At 43.6% G+C, this 17,528-nt stretch overlaps 1 protein-coding gene across 8 annotated transcripts in view; it reads left to right on the top strand.

Annotated features, from left to right (window-relative positions):
- LOC133153221 (xylosyl- and glucuronyltransferase LARGE2s) overlaps positions 1–13,559 on the top strand; it is an 81,350-nt gene extending 67,791 nt beyond the window's left edge. For all 8 annotated transcript variants that reach the window (XM_061277369.1, XM_061277368.1, XM_061277370.1 and 5 more), the window contains 5 exons: positions 214–377; positions 673–951; positions 3,058–3,204; positions 10,163–10,358; positions 11,883–13,559. In XM_061277369.1, coding sequence (XP_061133353.1) covers positions 214–377; positions 673–951; positions 3,058–3,204; positions 10,163–10,358; positions 11,883–12,080 — 984 coding nt within the window. In that variant the 3' untranslated portion in view covers positions 12,081–13,559. The remainder of the gene's footprint in view (positions 1–213; positions 378–672; positions 952–3,057; positions 3,205–10,162; positions 10,359–11,882) is intronic.
- The last annotated feature ends 3,969 nt before the right edge of the window (positions 13,560–17,528 follow it).

The raw sequence follows: 17,528 nt of genomic DNA, 5'->3' as shown, positions 1-17,528 counted from the left end.
TTCAAAGTGATGGGTTGAGTGCCCCAACCAGCCCAGGAGAATCTCCGCTATGCTTTTATCTGCAGTAGACTTCACTATTGTAATACTCTCCCTCATATGAGCGGCAAACAGTTGCATGTTGTGTCTGACCAGAATATATTAATCCATTTCTAAAGTTTTACGCTCGATCGCAGTTACTTGAAACTGTTTCAACAAAAGTTCATTTATCTTCAGTTGCAGACTGCTCTGGAGGAGCTGGATGAGGATGATCAGTGTTATGACTTCCGCCGTGAGCGACTCACCGTTCACAGGGTCCATCTTTACTTCCTGCAGTATGAATATACACCCACAGAGGATGGGAATGATGTCACTCTTGTAGCTCAACTTTCTATGGATAGGTACCTGCCATAAAGATATTTTATTTTTCATTTTTATTTTCATTGCAACAGTTAGAAGAAGAATATCAAGAAAATCTGGATAAAACATTTGACCGAGTGAAAAACATCTACATATCTCAAAGTATCAATGAGTGTGCATTTGTTTTGACATCATGAGTTACGTAAGCTTAGTTGTACCCCTCATATCCTTGTTGCTGCTATTCCATACATACATGTTAGCACATGCTAACTAATATACTGTACCTAACCTATCGGCATTATGATCCATCTGAATAAAATTTCGTTTTGTCTGAAGGCTGCAGATGCTGGAGGCCATTTGCAAGCACTGGGAAGGGCCCATCAGTCTGGCGCTATATATGTCTGATGCAGAAGGTCAACAGTTCCTCCGCTATGCTCAAGCCTCAGAGGTTCTGAAAAACCGAAAGAACGTTGGCTATCATATTGTTTATAAAGAGGGACAGTTCTACCCCGTCAACCTGGTGAGGAATGTTGCCCTGAAGAATGCAAACACTCCCTACGTTTTCCTGACGGATGTGGACTTCTTACCAATGTATGGTCTCTATGATTATCTCAGGTAAGACTAGCTGACTTCCAATCTGCTATATTACACCCACCTATTCACAATATCCTATGAAATGCTTGGTCATCTCACAGTCCCGCTTAGTTACGCAGTGTTCATTTGAGTTAAATTCTTATTTTGAATAGTCATTGTGTAATAACACTAGGGGGTTATTTAACTTGAGGCGAAATGTTGTAATTGGAATTTCCAACAGCTGCTTTGATTTGTTGTCGGTCTGAGAATGTCTCTACACTCTTTAAATCTTCCCAAAGTAAGAAATTGAGCTATATATCTCCACTATTACAGTGAATATACAAAGTTGTCATACCCTTGGTCAAATACGGCCTTGATCTCACATGCCCACCATCACTGGCTTGGGAGTGCAGAGCGCTGACCACTGAACTAGAAACCGCTAAGCAGTCAGCACTCTATATGAGGTTACTGCAACTGAGGTTTTACTAACGTGCTAAGCACAGATCAAGCTGGCATCCCACAAATATCATTTATCGGTTTTTTTTTTTGTACAAATGAGTCGATGGATGGTCCAGATGGACAAGGTGGATGGACAGCATGTCCCAAAAAGGCTATGACGTTGGCAAAGATATTTTTTAGTTAGTAATGTTTTATGCTGGAATAATGGGGATGGAAATGGTCAGCTCTACAACGTATGAGGAGTTTGTAACTGACCAATTCCTGTCATGTTTTAAAAAGAACTAAACAAAGCATTAAAAATATGAATAATAATCTCGTTATTGCATTCTATGAGTTCACTATTAGGTGGCACTAAATTCTACACCAGGGGTGGCCAACCCGCGGCTCGCGAGCCGCATGCGGCTCTTTGGCTGGTTTCATGCGGCTCTTTTACGTTCATATCAACATTTGTGTTTATTTTTCATGCGTATTTGCTTCGCTTGAGTTCAATATGGTATTTTGGTCAAACGCGCATGCGTGTGAAGTGAAATCCCGCAAAGGAGGAGGGACAAACCCATTTGAGGAGTGTCAATTTCGCTCTCAAAATGGCAAGGAAAAAATGCACAGCTTAACGAATATATGACGATGAACACAGGGCAGAGCGATTGGTTTTGCTGGCTTTTTAATGAATGGCAACTGTGACTAGACGCTAACCCAGGGGTGGTCAACCCGGCCAAAATGGCAAGGAAAAAATGCAGAGCTAAACGAATATATGACGATGAACACAGGACGTTTTTAACAGAGTTAAAGTTGTTTTTTGTTGAACGCTATGGCAAGCCATTCTGCCTGATACGGACGTCATTAGCGCATTTAAAAGCTTCAAATGGTCAGCGCCACTTCAGCTCACTTCATGCCAATATCAATAAGGACTTTGCAAAAGGGACTGAATTTCGCAAGCACAAGTTTGGACACTTTGAAAAGTCAGGCAGAAAAGTAGGTACAGTTTTTCAAAAAAATTACGAAGCACTCAGAGACTGTCACACTTGCATTGTTTCAACTGGCTTGGAACATTGCACGGGCTAAAAAGCCATACAATGAAGTGGAGTTCGTTAAAAAATACCTCAGCGACGTTATTGAAATCTTGTCTCCTGAAAACGACAAACGAATGGTCTGTCCCGCCACACATAGTAAGTGAAAAAACTTATGTTTTTGTTTGTGAAATTTGTTGAACTAAGAGTTTGTCTGTGTGAGACAATGCACACAATGTTCATTGTTGAAAATGTGGTCTTTGGTCTGTGGTTTTAGTACTGTAGGAGTCAATTTGTCATTATCATGTTCGTGCGTGACATAATAATGTCACACAATAAATTTGGCTGAGCAGCGGGGGGGGTGTACGTGTGTGTGTGTGTGTGTGTGTGTGTGTGTGTGTGTGTGTGTGTGTGTGTGTGTGTGTGTGCGTGTTTGTGTGTGTGTGTGGGGGGGTTCATGTGTCCTCATGTGTATGATGTGGCTCTTTGCGATGACACAGTAAAAAATGTGGCTCTTAGTCTCTGACTGGTTGGCCACCCCTGTTCTACACATTCTACCTGTAAGTGTGAAATGATTCAGTAAAATTACTCATTTGCAAGTAAAACATCATGACATTATGCATTAAAGCAAGTGCAACAACCAACATTGTTGAATGCTGATCTATTTATTTTCTCTGCCCAGAAAAACTATCACACAATTCGACATGGCAAACAACAAGAAGGTTCTTGTGGTTCCAGCTTTCGAGACACTGCGTTATCGCTTGTCCTTCCCCAAATCTAAAACAGAGCTTCTCTCCATGCTGGACATGGGGACACTCTACACCTTCAGGTACTGTATAAGAATGTGAATACAAGATGTTGTCAGTATTCAACGATAAAATCTTCTCTACAATTCCCTTACACCTGTTAATTGGAATTGTTCCACATAAATTCTGATGGTCTACTTGGGGTTCTATTAATACTGAATGCCAAACATAATTCAACATTTCCATTAGTATTTTCATTGGTTTTGAACAATAAATGTTTTGATAGAACACTAAGGACAGCATATGCCACCAGAACAGTGGTTCCCAACCTTATTGGAGGTACCGAACCCCACCAGTTTCATATGCGCATTCACCGAAACCCTCTTTAGTGAAAAAATTATATTATTTTTCCAAATTCAAGACATGAATCTTTATTTATTACTGGTGCACAAAATGAGCCATGCATGATCATCACCTTGTTCAAAGAACACAACCAACACAATGCATGAACTCAAAACAAATTACATACCTGCAAATCAGTGTGACTTCTGCTAGTGCCTTTGTGAGACCAGTTCAAGTATTCGTCATCACAAATTTACACAATAATTCAGGTGTGTTCAGACCTTCGCAGTGGAGGCTCTGCCGAACCCCTGAGACTGACTCACCGAACCCCTGGGGTTCGACTAAACCCAGGTTAAAAACCACTGCACCAGAAGCAGCACCAGGTATTCAATTATAACTAAGTAGTAACATTTGATTGAGGTTGTTTCATCCACTGATTGTTTGGGAATAATCAAGAAGTTCTAGACAAAGGAGAGAGGCAGATTCAAAATGCACTGTTGAGGGTTTATTGAATTATTCTCAACATTAGTCACGCCTCACTCAATCTGTTTCTTACATTTGACTCTGGGTGACAGTATGCATGTAGGATTGTTATTTAAATTATTGAAGAATTTTATTTTTATTTTCTTTGGCTATTCAGTTTACTTCCCATGGGCTCACCACCTGTGGGAGGGGCCAAAGGGGTCGAGTGCAATGCGAGCTGGGCGGCGGCCAAAGGCAGGGACCTTGGCGGTCTGATCCCTGGCTGCAGAAGCTGGCTCTTGGGACATGGAATGTCACCTCTCTGGCTGGAAAGGAGCCCGAGCTGGTGTGCGAGGCAGAAAAGTTCCGACTAGATATAGTCGGACTTGCCTCCACGCACAGTTTGGGTTCCGGTACAACCCCTCTCGAGAGGGGCTGGACTCTCATCCACTCTGGAGTTGCCCACGGTGAGAGGCGTCGAGCAGGTGTGGGTATACTTATTGCCCCCCTGCTGGGCGCCTGCACATTGGGGTTCACCCCGGTGAATGAGTGGGTAGCCTTCCTCCGCCTTCGGGTGGGGGGACGGGTCCTGACTGTTGTTTGTGTCTATGCACCAAGCGGCAGCTCAGAGTACCCACCCTTCTTGGAGTCCCTGGAGGAAGTGCTGGAGAGCGCTCCTTCTGGGGACTCCATCGTTCTACTGGGTAACTTCAATGCTCACGTGGGCAATGACAGTGAGACCTGGAAGGGCGTGATTGGGAGGAATGCCCCCCCCCCCCCGATCTGAACCCGAGTGGTGTTCTATTGTTGGACTTCTGTGCTCGACACTTATTTTCTATAATGAACACCATGTTCAAACATAAGGGTGTCCATGTGTGCACTTGGCACCAGGACACCCTAGAACGCAGTTCGATAATCGACTTTGTAGTCGTGTCATCGGATTTGCGGCCGCATGTTTTGGACACTCGGGCGAAGAGAGGGGCGGAGCTGTCAACTGATCACCACCTGGTGGTGGGTTGGCTCCGATGGTGGGGGAAGATGCCAGTCCGAGCTGGCAGACCCAAACGCTCTGTGAGGGTCTGCTGGGAACGTCTGCCAAAATCCCCTGTCAGGAAGAGCTTCAAATACCACCTCCGGCAGAGCTTTTCCCACATCCCGGGGGAGGCGGGGGACATTGAGTTCGAGTGGACCTTGTTCCGCGCCTCCATTGTTGAGGCGGCCGACCGGAGCTGTGGCCGTAAGGTCATTGGTGCCTGTCGTGGCGGCAATCCCCGAACCCGCTGGTGGACACCGGCGGTAAGGGATGCCCTCAAGCTGAAGGAGTCCTATCGGGCCGTTTTGGCCTGCGGGACTCCGGAGGCAGCTGACAGGTACCAGATGGCCAAACGGAACGCGGCTTCGGCGATTTCTGAGGCAAAAACCCGGGCGTGGGAGGAGTTTGGCGAGGCCATGGAGAATGACTTCCGGACGGCTTCGAGGAAATTCTGGTCCACCATCCGGCGTCTCAGGAGGGGGAAGCAGTGCAACGTCAACACTGTTTACAGTGGAGATGGTGTGCTGCTGACCTCGACTTGGGACGTCGTGTGTCGGTGGGGAGAATACTTCGAAGACCTCCTCAATTCCACCTACATGCTTTCCATTGTGGAAGCAGGGCCTGGACTCTCCAATCTCTGGGGTCGAAGTCACTGAGGTAGTTAAAAAACTCCTCGGTGGCAAGGCCCCGTGGGTGGATGAGATCCGCCCGGATTTCTTAAGGGCTCTGGATGTTGTGGGGCTGTCATGGCTGACACATCTCTACAACATCACGTGGGACCGTGCCTCTGGATTGGCAGATTGGGGTGGTGGTTCCCCTCTTTAAGAAGGGGGACCGGAGGGTGTGTTCTAATTACAGGGGAATTACACTCCTCAGCCTCCCTGGTAAGGTCTATTCAGGGGTGCTGGAGAGGAGGGTCCGTCGGGAGGTCGAACCTCGGATTCAGGAGGAACAGTGTGGCTTTCGTCCTGGCCGTGGAACAGTGGACCAGCTCTTCACCCTCAGCAGGATCTTCGAGAGTGCATGGGAGTTCGCCCAACCAGTCCACATGTGTTTTGTGGACTTGGAGAAGGCGTTCGACCGTGTACCTCGGAAGGTTCTGTGGGGGCTGCTTCGGGAGTACGGGGTACCGAGCCAACTGATAAGGGCGGTTCGGTCCCTGTATCACCGATGCCAGAGTTTGGTCCGCATTTCCGGCAGTAAGTCGGATTCGTTCCCAGTGAGGGTTGGACTCCGCCAAGGCTGCCCTTTGTCACCGATTTTTCATAATTTTTATGGACAGAATTTCTAGGCGCAGCCGAAGCGTTGAGGGTGTCCGGTTTGGGGACCTCAGCATCGTGTCTCTGCTTTTTGCAGACGACGTGGTGCTGTTGGCTTCTTCAGGCCGTGATCTCCAGCTCTCACTGGAGCGGTTCGCAGCCGAGTGTGAAGCGGTCGGGATGAGGGTCAGCACCTCCAAATCCGACTCCATTGTCCTCGATCGGAAAAGGGTGGAATGCCCTCTCCGGATCGGGGATGAGATCCTGCTCCAAGTGGATCTTGGGGTCTTGTTCACGAGTGAGGGGAGGATGGAGCGCGAGATCGACAGGCTGATCGGTGCAGCGTCGGCAGTAATGCGGACTCTGTACCAGTCCGTCATGGTAAAGAGAGAGCTGAGCCAAAAGGCAAAGCTCTCAATTTACCGGTCGATTTACGCTCCTACCCTCACCTATGGTCACGAGCTATGGGTCGTGACCGAAAGAACGAGATCCCGGATACAAGTGGCCAAAATGAGTTTTCTCCGCAGGATGTCCGGGCTCTCCCTTAGAGATAGGGTGAGAAGTTCGGTCATCCGGGAGGGACTCGGAGTAGAGTCGCTACTCCTCCACGTTGAAAGGAGCCAGATGAGGCGACTCGGGCATCTCATCAGGATGCCTCCTGGACGCCTCCCTGGGGAGGTGTTCCGGGGATGTCCCACCGGTAGGAGACCCCGGGGACGACCCAGGACGCGCTGGAGAGACTATGTCTCTCAGCTGGCCTGGGAACGCCTTGGGATCCCCCGGGATGAGTTAGATGAAGTGGCTGGGGAGAGGGAAGTCTGGGAGTCCCTCCTGAAGCTGCTGCCCCCGCGACCCGACCCCGGATAAGCGGAAGAAGATGGATGGATGGATGGATGGATGGATGGATGGATGGATGGATGGATGGATGGATGGATGGATGGATGGATGGATGGATGGATGGATGGATGGATTCCAGGGGAAGGTTTGTGGGTGGCTTCAGTGTAAAACTGTATCTGGAAACTCAGCGCGGGAATTACGATAATGCTGACGCCACAGCCAATACTCGAAATTCGGCACTGATAGAAATAGAGATAGATAGATTTAATTATTTAGAGTGCACAGATGGTTCTATAATATTATTGCTTATATAGTAGTGGCGCGCACACATTGTTGACAAAGGACGATCGATGGATTTAATGAATTAGAGTGACACAGATGGTTTTATAAACGTGTTATTCATGTAATAGTTTTTTTTAAATAACTCTGAATGTTACATCAGGGCCGTTCTCAAAGTCAAAGTCAAAGTCAAAGTCAGCTTTATTGTCAATCTCTCCACATGTCACAACACACAAAGAGACCGAAATTACGTTTTTCTCTATTCCACGGTGACGACAATCAATAGTAAGAGTGATGAATAAATAATAAATAAACAGATAACAATAAATAAGAGGAGCAAATCGTTTGCGTTTATGTCACGATAGCATATCTATCATGTAGCCTGTTGTTGCTCGTTCACGACTGTTTTTGGTGTTGGATTTTGTCAAATAAATTGCCCCCCAAAATGCGACTTATACTCCGGAGCGACTTATATATGTTTTTTTCACTTTTTTGGGCATTTTATGGCTGATGCGACTTGTACTCCGACTTGTATAGTCAGAAAATTACGGTACTTACTGAATACGTACAAGCACTTGTGTGCACCGAGCTATCTGACACGATTTCCGGGAGTAATTGCACGGGCGTTCCCCATCTACTGGCGAAACACAGTCATTGCAGAGAAAATAACCCAAAAATATGTCTACTACAATTTATTCAGCTTTAGCGAGCTGGATTAAGCAGCCCCGTGGGCCGGATGTGGCCCACGGGCCGTAGTTTGCCCATGTCTGCTATAGAGCCTAGTTTCCATTCTTTCCATCCTTCCATCCACTATGGTCACAAATAAAGAAACGCTTATATGAGAAACTAATGTGATTACTGGTCGGGAGAGAGTAATGAGTTAAGTATACTCGTTACTAGAAAAAGTGGTCATCGGGATAACATGTAGTAACTGTAAAGCACAAGACATTACTGGCATCACTGTTGGTGGTTGTCTTGCTATAAAAAGTTAGAGGCCAAACTAATACCTGAAGAACCATCCACTTATAATCAAAGTCTAATATTCAAGTGTGATTTCACAATTTGTGTAAAAGTTGGGACCTCATGTGTGAGCATTATCTGCACTGTGCAGATTTTGTATTGACTGTTTCACTTTGATGCTCTTTAAACTTAGTGGGGAAACACATTTTTGACAAGACCTTTATCATCTTTGAATCATCGCAGCTACCTTAGACAGCAGAGATTGTCTTTTGATATGATAATTGTAGTAACTCATGTTTTACTAACAAGAAGAAGGTGTCAAGGGCATTGGAGAACAAGGGCAAAGTACAACCATTGGGACAAGCTTTGCAAGCAAGTATGCACACGCCTGTCATACTCTTACCTTGAGATCTTCTGCATCATAAAAGCTAACTTGCACAGAAGGGACCATCCATGACTGAAATAGGGTGCTCAAAGTTTGGTTTGCCACAGCATCAGTGATTAAATGAAAGTGAAGAGGATTTCTCCTGTAAAATTGAGGGGAAAAAGTCAGCTCGATGAGTTAAACAATAATTAAGACATTAAGAAATCACAATATTAATTTCTGATAAAAAACAAAAAAATTACATTGCAGAACAATTTGGAATGTTTGAGCTAATCGCTTTTAACACATGGCCACCATCGACAAAGTTTGCCATAACTCACTGATCATTTCATCATTAGAACACTTTTATAAAGATCATGTTATCAGATCTTCTCATAAAAACTGAACACAACCTAGAAGGGTTGTTTGTCTTTCCATGTCCTCCTAAGAGTTTTGATTCCAATTGATAGGGGGCACAAAAGTCAATGGTACGTATCTCCTTACGCAAGTGTGATTAACTTAGACTTTTACACTCAAATCCAACTCGATACTTGAAGATAGGGCTGGGCGATAATTCTACATCAATATGTATCCTGATTGACACAATATCAATCGACAATACCTTTGATAAAATTTTCTGAATGCAATATGTGTTGTAGGGTTTGGAAATATTCTTGAGCGTGCAATGTCTCTCCAACCGTTTGAAAACTCATTGCAGTGCTGTTATTCAGATTGCCCTGAAAACATATGTATGTATACAGTGATCCCTCGTTTTTCGCAGGATATGTGTTCCAGAACCACCCGCGAAAAACGATTTTGCAAGTCTGTTAGAACCACAGCTGTTTAGTCATTTGAGTCATCTGAGGCAAAGTGTAAAGCCACACAGCTGCTTGTGAGACTGAATGGTCATTGTTAATAAATTCTGCATAAAGAACTTGGCATTATGCTAGCTCGGATTTACTTGACCTAGTAGATGAGTGGATATTATAGACTTTATATGATGCGATCAAAGACATTTATTTATAGGATGTGTTGAAGCTTCCTGTGTCTACTAAGATGGTGGGTATCTTTCTTAGTTTCAGAAGGGATCAAAGATTTTAGATTAAGGGAACTAGTAAGTGCATAATGTGTTCATCTCGGATTTATTCCCACAGTGTGAAAGTGATTCTTGAAAAATAGATTAACCATACTCGCTTTTTGAGCTGCTTTTTCTATACCTGGAGAAAGTGTAATAAATCCACAATGTGCCATTGGTGTAAGTGCAATATATATAAATATTTATATTAAAGATCACAGAAACACAGCATAAAGTGACGACAATGGCTCAGATAACAAAAATCACATGACACACATGAACCACAAGGAACTCTGTGAATGCCAAGTCAAGGTAACATAATGAAATACAATGAACACTATAAAGAACACTTTAGATTAGGAACCTGTTAAGATAACCTGGTAAAGCAATTTTCAACACATTTTTTCACCATGAGTCATTGTATCTGCAGGTACCATGTGCGGCCTAAAGGCCACGCTCCTACCAACTACGCTAAATGGAGGACAGCCACCACACCATATAAAGTTGACTGGGACGCAGATTTTGAACCTTACGTTGTAGTGAAACGACATTGTCCGGAATATGATCAGCGCTTTGTGGGCTTTGGCTGGAACAAGGTTTCCCATATAATAGAGCTAGACGCACAGGTACTGTACAACACAATTTTTAAAGTCTGTAATGCGCACTGTACTTCATATCGCTGCATAAGATGAACGATGCATTTCAGCCTGTTATTTAAACTTGTCGGGTTATTAAAGCAGAAGTCTATAGAAAAAAGATATTTGCAGTAGTATGTTCTGAGTGTCCCCACTACTCAAAACACGGTATTCTGATGAATATTATCTTCGGATTAAGAATTATTCTACCGTATTTTCCGCATCATGAGGCACACTTAAAACCCTTTAATTTTCTCAAAAACCAATGCACACCTTTTAATAAGGTGCACCTTTTGTGTGGTCCAAATTCTAAAATCTATAAATGTTGTTGTGTGGCTTCCTCTACACTGGGATGTGTTCTATACCCCTTGTCCCCACAGGGGTCACCGCCGTGCTCGAGCCTAGAAGTAGGCGGGGGACACCCTGAACTGCTTGCCAGCCAATCGCAGGGCACACGGGGACGAACAACCATTCGCACCTGCACTCACACCTAGGGACAATTTGGAGTGCTCAATCGGCCTACCAAGCCTGTTTTTGGGATATGAGAGGAAACCGGAGTGCCCGGAGAAAACCCAGGCGGGCACTGGGAGAACATGCAAACTCCACACAGGGAGGGCCCGAGGTGGAGTCGAACCCTCCTAACTGTGAGGAGGACGTGCTAACCACTGAGCCACGCGTAATATATAGACCCGATGAACCAATCAGAGGACATTATGTTTTACGTAGATCGGGGCTGTAAACCAATCAGAGGACTGTACGTAATACGTAGAGAGGTCCCTCTGCCGCCATTAATGAATAAATACGATCAATTTGGACATGCTTACGAGCCACAAGTCAAGCTTTATAGAAAGCCGGATTCATTGCCGAAGAGCAACGTGACAATGACGAGACAATGCTGAGCGGGAACTTATCATGTTTAATGGCAAATTTGCCCAACTGTTTAATTTGGATACAGAAGTAGAGGACTTTGATGGATTTGCGTATGAATATTGACTAATGATAATTTTAGTACAGTAAAGTACATGGTCAAATAGTAGAATAAAGTACAATTTAACTCATACAACCAAGGTCACTGTCTTACTTCCGTGATGTTTTTTTTTTGTTCACTGTAAGTCATGGTATGCATGCGCCCTATAATGGGATGCGACCTGTGTGTGGATAAGTACAGAAACCCCCCCACATTTGAGTCTGCACCTTTTAACCCGAAGCGCCTTATGGTGCGGAAAATACGGTAACTGTTTTCAAACAGCCAAAGAGTTAAATATTTTATGCTGCACCGCTTCCTGCTGTTGAATGTAATAGATGTCAAAGTGCCCTTGGGTTTACATTTTGAACATCACAATTCATGTTTTATGGGCTTGATCACATGACGTTTCGCAATGCAAACTCCAGGCTGACTTCTGTTTTAACAGAACATATTAATACTGCAAACACTAAATATCTACAAACTCACACAACATTAAGGTCAATAAATGCCAGATTAAGTTAATAATAATCATTTTTTCTTCCTTTCAGGAGTATGACTTTATGGTTCTACCGAATGCATTCATGATCCACATGCCCCATGCGCCAAGCTTTGACATCTCCAAGTTTCGTTCTAGCACTAGCTACCGCGACTGCCTGAAGACCCTGAAAGAGGAGTTCCATCAAGACTTGTCCAGGAAGTATGGCTCAGCTGCTCTCAAGTACCTCACTGCTCAGAGGAACATTTGAACAATGCTGTCAGTCATAAAGAGCTCGTACATATATTTATTTGTTGCTCTGCGATGGCCAACACCAAGTTGCAATGCAATGGTAAAGTTTGACACCCCTACCAGACATTGTTAGGCCTCTGAGCTGTACTTATTGTGATAGGACAAGGCGAACGTTCAACAAGATGGTAAAATCCTGATGTGTAGGATTCACTGGTCGGATCCAGGTTTGATACTGAAAGAATTAGCTTGAAAGCGTGACTGAAAACAAAATTAATGACAATCAGAAAAATCCCAGGTTGACATGTGAACAATCTATTCCCATGGACACCTAGTTCAAGAACAGCAAACAAAGCAGCAAAGAGGTATTTGGAGGGTTATTTAGACGAAGAAGTGAATTGGGTTGTGGAAGTCAGTCAGAGTTGAGGAAATGTTTACACCTTATGACTTTGTACAGAATTTAGTAAGATATTAAATATTTTCATATGTACACTCTAAATATAAGCAGATTAATTTATAGAAGTGAGAGATGGTTGATTCACTATTGTTTTTGAGACCTTTAAAATACGATCCATTCAAGGCCAGTTTAATTATCTAAGTGTATCTTTTAGCTTCAGGGACTGTGTGGGTGTGTCTGCATGTGTGTGTATACTATAGTATAGATGCCACACACATACACTTCATCAGAGTTAGTTTGGTTATGTATGAATCACTCAGCGAATCTGCTTAAGCTTCTGCAGAACAAATGAAGAACAATAAGTATAATTATATCCTTACAGGTGAAGTAAGAAGCCAGACAAAGCAGCAGTGATTGGGAACAACTCACAATGAAAATTAGTACAGTCCAGAAGCTGTTATAGTACGAACGATAAGATGGTGCTTAGTTACCTGTATATTTTGCATTACTGTCTAATTCACTGGATATGTGTAATCTACTGAACCCATTTTTAAGTGGAATTTAAATTACAAAGCACATTTATAAAAACAGAACACAAATGTTTAGCCTAATGGACCGAATGCTTCATATTCAACTAGATAATTGTTTGTTTGTTTTCTAGTAAGTATTACACAGTTTGATTACTCATTATTATTCATTATTTCATGTTCATTATATCATTATATCATGTTCATTATTTTAAAGCGTTACAAAATATTCATAATTATTGGGCAGATTGTCATGCCTCGTCCCCAGTTTGGGTTGATGTGTCATCGTTTCCTTGTCTGTGTGCTCGCCCCTCCCTTCCTGTGTGCCCTTGTTTAGTGTAATCACACGCACCTGCCTCTCGTTACCTGTGTTGTATTTAAGTTCTGTTTGAGTGTCACTCGCCGTCGGAGCATTGCGCGTAAGATGTGGACAATGCATGGCTTACGGTCACGGTTTGTTTGGTTCCTGTCTTTTGTTTCACGCTTTGGTCTGTTAGTCTTGTTAGTTTGTTGTTCAGTCACGTCAGTTTGCCGAGTCTTTTTGAGTTTGTTGCAATAAACCCTGGTCCAAGCTGCACTTGGTCGCCCTGCTCCATTTCTCCACTCCGAAGCCGTGACACAGATAAAACTTTAACTACAGGATAACACATTAATCATTCTCACATTTAGCAGACCCCGTCACCTATACATCTGGGCCGGGGAGGAGAAATATGTTTTCTTCCGTCAACCTTATTTTTCACTTTGGATTTTTAATCCGTGAAGACCAGCTGGGGAGTCAATAACAGTTTAATGCCCACGCAAAAGGTAGTTTCTACCCCCATCCTTCAACTACAGTACTTGGTATTAATTTGTTTTAATGGCCTGTGACTGGCTGACGATCCGTTTGTCAGACGGACAGACGGATGGATGGATGGATGGATGGATGGATGGATGGATGGATGGATGAATGGATGGATGGATGATGGACGAACGGATGGATGGATGATGGACGAACGGATGGACGGATGATGGATGCAATAATCTGGAATAAAGGAATATAGGTTTCACAAAAGCACAACACCGTGGTGATGTTCTAATAATGATTCCTAAAGGTCAGGAATAAAATATAATGGCTATGGAACTCTAAAAAAAATCAAGATGCTTCTGATTGTTGTATTACACTTCTGGTTTTAGAGATTACCCTTGGTTCCATATAGCACCATTGTACACAACTAGGGTTTTTGAGAGGTTCATGACTGGTTCTTTCGAAGTGTCATAGCCTCTAAGGTTGGGTCATGAGGGTCGCTTAAGCAACAAGTCCAGACTTCCCTCTCCGTGGTCACTTCATCCAACTCTGTCAGGGACATCCTGAGGGTTTTCCCAGGCCCATTGAGAGACATACATAAATTGTTTTGGAATGTCTGGCAAACATCTTTGAGACCGTTTGCAACCTTGAACGAACCCTGACTAAAATGTTATATTCACTCCATTCACAAATGCTTGTACACCTTTGCCACTCAGTGGGATATGGTCTTAAGGATCAGTCCAGAGATCTTGTGGATGGAATTCATTTTGGCTGTTCACTGTGTATGGGTGGTTCTCGGAAAGTGCAGTCCAGAGGTGTGACATGACAGCCCAGTCTGCATCACTGTTGCTAGATGCCCCACCAATCTACCCATTGATATCCCACTCCATTATTACTTCACAAACAAGACCCCAACATACTTGAACTCATACTTGAAAGGTCTCGTTGCATACCTGAAGAGGGCACTTCACTTTTCAGTATTTTCACAATCTGCTGTAAACTGGTCTTAAAAGTGTTGATTCTCTGTACATCACGCACCATTTTTAAAAAGCATTCGTACCAAACCGTACCCCCTAAAGGGAAATGTACTTTCGGCAGTTTGCAAACACATTTGATTAAGGCTCCGTTAGACACATATAACCATATCAATATAATTTTTAGTAGTAGTGTGGTTGCTTAATAAGTGGAAAGGAATGTGCAGGCTACATGAATTTGTTTTCTTCAAAGTATTGTGGAACAGGAGGTCCAAAAAGGGAGCATATCTCAAGGCCGATGAGAACGCGAAAAACAACTCGTCTTTGTGGTCCAGACACCTGTGCTGAGCTGGGGAAAACCCAAACGAGGAGGAGATGACCACAGACCATCGACCAATCACCACACAATCTTTTGCATGTTTGAATATTCATATTGTGTTTCTTTAAAACTGGGCAACCCGGAAGAATGTGTCGTCTTTCTGGTCACGAAGGCACACGAGTTTTTGTGTTAAGGACCCAAGACCCAGGCGCCTGTATTAGCTTGCTTTGTCAAGATTAAACAATTGGTAAATTCGGTCTGATTGATCTACTGGTCTTCTCTTTGACAGAACGAACTCGCAAAATTGTTAGGTGCGCCAGTGTGTGGATTAGAACATAGCAATTCTTGTGTTAAGTGTTGATCACAATTTGGAGTCAGATCAATAGCTAAAATCCGTATCCTAACAGTTTCTTGGTGACCCCGACGTGATGTCAAGAGAAGGGTTATTGACAACTCGTGGTCTGTGTCCAAGTCATCGGACAGTTAGTCTGGGACAGCTGTCTCCCGGTCGGCGTACCGTTGGAATAAAGAATATGCGCACAACGTTGAGCTGGTACGACGTCTCCTAAACCGATAAGGTAAGCAGAATACCTGTTACTATATGTCGAAATTCTGCAAATTGAAAGAGGAAATTTAAGAGGAGACTGTCGTTCAGATCAAATAAGGTGTGCAAGCAATTAGAAACAGTTAAATTCCGTGGTGGGAGTGCGGGCTCCTCTGTTCTTTTAGAAACAGTTAAATTCCGTGGTGGGAGTGCGGGCTCCTCTGTTCTTTTAGAAACAGTTAAATTCCGTGGTGGGAGTGCGGGCTCCTCTGTTCTTTGAGAAACAGTTAAATTCCGTGGTGGGAGGGCGGACTCCTCTGTTTCGCTTCGTCGTGGCGGACAAGGGTGCGGTGACGATCGCATTCAAATAGCTGGGGTGCTTGTGAGATCCCCGAGGAGAAGTGAGGCCTCCTCAAAAAGTATCCGGTGGTAACAGTTCCTCCTGTGAGAGACCAGACCGCTAAAATATCCAAAATGTGCAACCAAATTGGAAGTGTGTGTGTGATGAGAAGAATGAATGGAGTGATATGAGAGGAATGTATGCGGATGTGGAAGCGCAAATCGTGAGCTACATGAGAGATGGATTCGAATCCCTTTGTCTGTGTGTTCTGTGTATGTGCGTAATCTCTGTAAAAGATTCGGCTCATACCGGCAAGGGTGGGGGCCAGCAGGACGTGTGGGCCTGGCCAGATTGTGACGTCAACATTGATACAATGTTGAGGAGAAGTGAGAGAAGAGAGGGGGGCTAACTTGTAAATAGTGATGAGATAATTGTTCAATTGATGGGGGTTAATAATTATCCAAATTTTAGTCACATGTTTTGAGGGACCACAGCAACAACATTGTACTTGCAGGCCATTAATTTAGTAGGTGATGACAGTGTTTAGTTAAGTAGACAATGTGAGAGTGAAGGAGTATTTGTAGTCTGGCATTTGGGTGCCACTTTTAAGAGTCTGTGCAGGAACATAGATTGTTTTTGGTCGTCTTAAAGATATATTTAACAGTTTATTTCGGTGCAGTAAGGCAAAATTAAAAGCAAAATTACATTTTAATTCTGACATATGCCAGCTAATATGAGGATGGCAAATAAATAAATGAATAAATACTAGCTCAAATATGGCATGTGTTTTAAATTGGGCGATAAGACATTCACTTTCGAGCACTATCATTTAGCGCTGCTGACAACAATAACTTATGAGATGGTAAATCAAGGAGGAGTGTCACAGGCGCTGTATGACCTATAGATTGAACAATAACATTCATCGGCGATGAATCATCGCATATGTTGGTAGATTGTTAAATTATATTACAGTTTATTACAAAAGATTTCGGAACTTTATTTGATGATAGACACTGGAACGAGGATTTTAGCCGTGTTAATGGGTAGGGTGGATGGATTGCTCAGAAGAAAAAAAGCATTTGATAAGGGCGGCTTGATAGTAAGATGATGAGTGTGCGCAACTGATAGGATACAAAATGTTAATAGGAAGATTTGGGGTGTAAGGAACAAATACTACACAGGAAGACTGATAACACAAAGATAGTTTTGTTAAATTTGTGTCCCAGTGTGTTCTTCCCTAGCGCGTGGCACGATTCCTGAACTGAGTCCTCTTACTCCACTGGCTGTCTCAAAATCAACAGAGGACTGTCCCTGGTCATGAGACACCTTTGACCTTTGGGAGAACAACAGAAACTGCTATCATGCTTGAAGGGGGCAAGCACAGCTTTTCACAGGACAAGAACCATACAGTTGGTGGAATACACACAGTTGCAGATCAAAAAGAAAATGGACTGAAAGAACAAAGACAAGATGGACGCATTTGAGGGTGGCGGATGATCCAGCCCTGAATCATCATCATGAGAATCTAAGAGGAGAGGCTGCTAAAGACTTGCATGAGTCACATGAAGTCAAACTGGACACATTG

Source organism: Syngnathus typhle, linkage group LG4 (genome assembly GCF_033458585.1).
Source record: "Syngnathus typhle isolate RoL2023-S1 ecotype Sweden linkage group LG4, RoL_Styp_1.0, whole genome shotgun sequence".
Taxonomy (NCBI): Eukaryota; Metazoa; Chordata; class Actinopteri; order Syngnathiformes; family Syngnathidae; genus Syngnathus; species Syngnathus typhle.
Note: the sequence above shows the minus strand (reverse complement) of the source record. Positions and strands in the feature narration are given on the sequence as shown.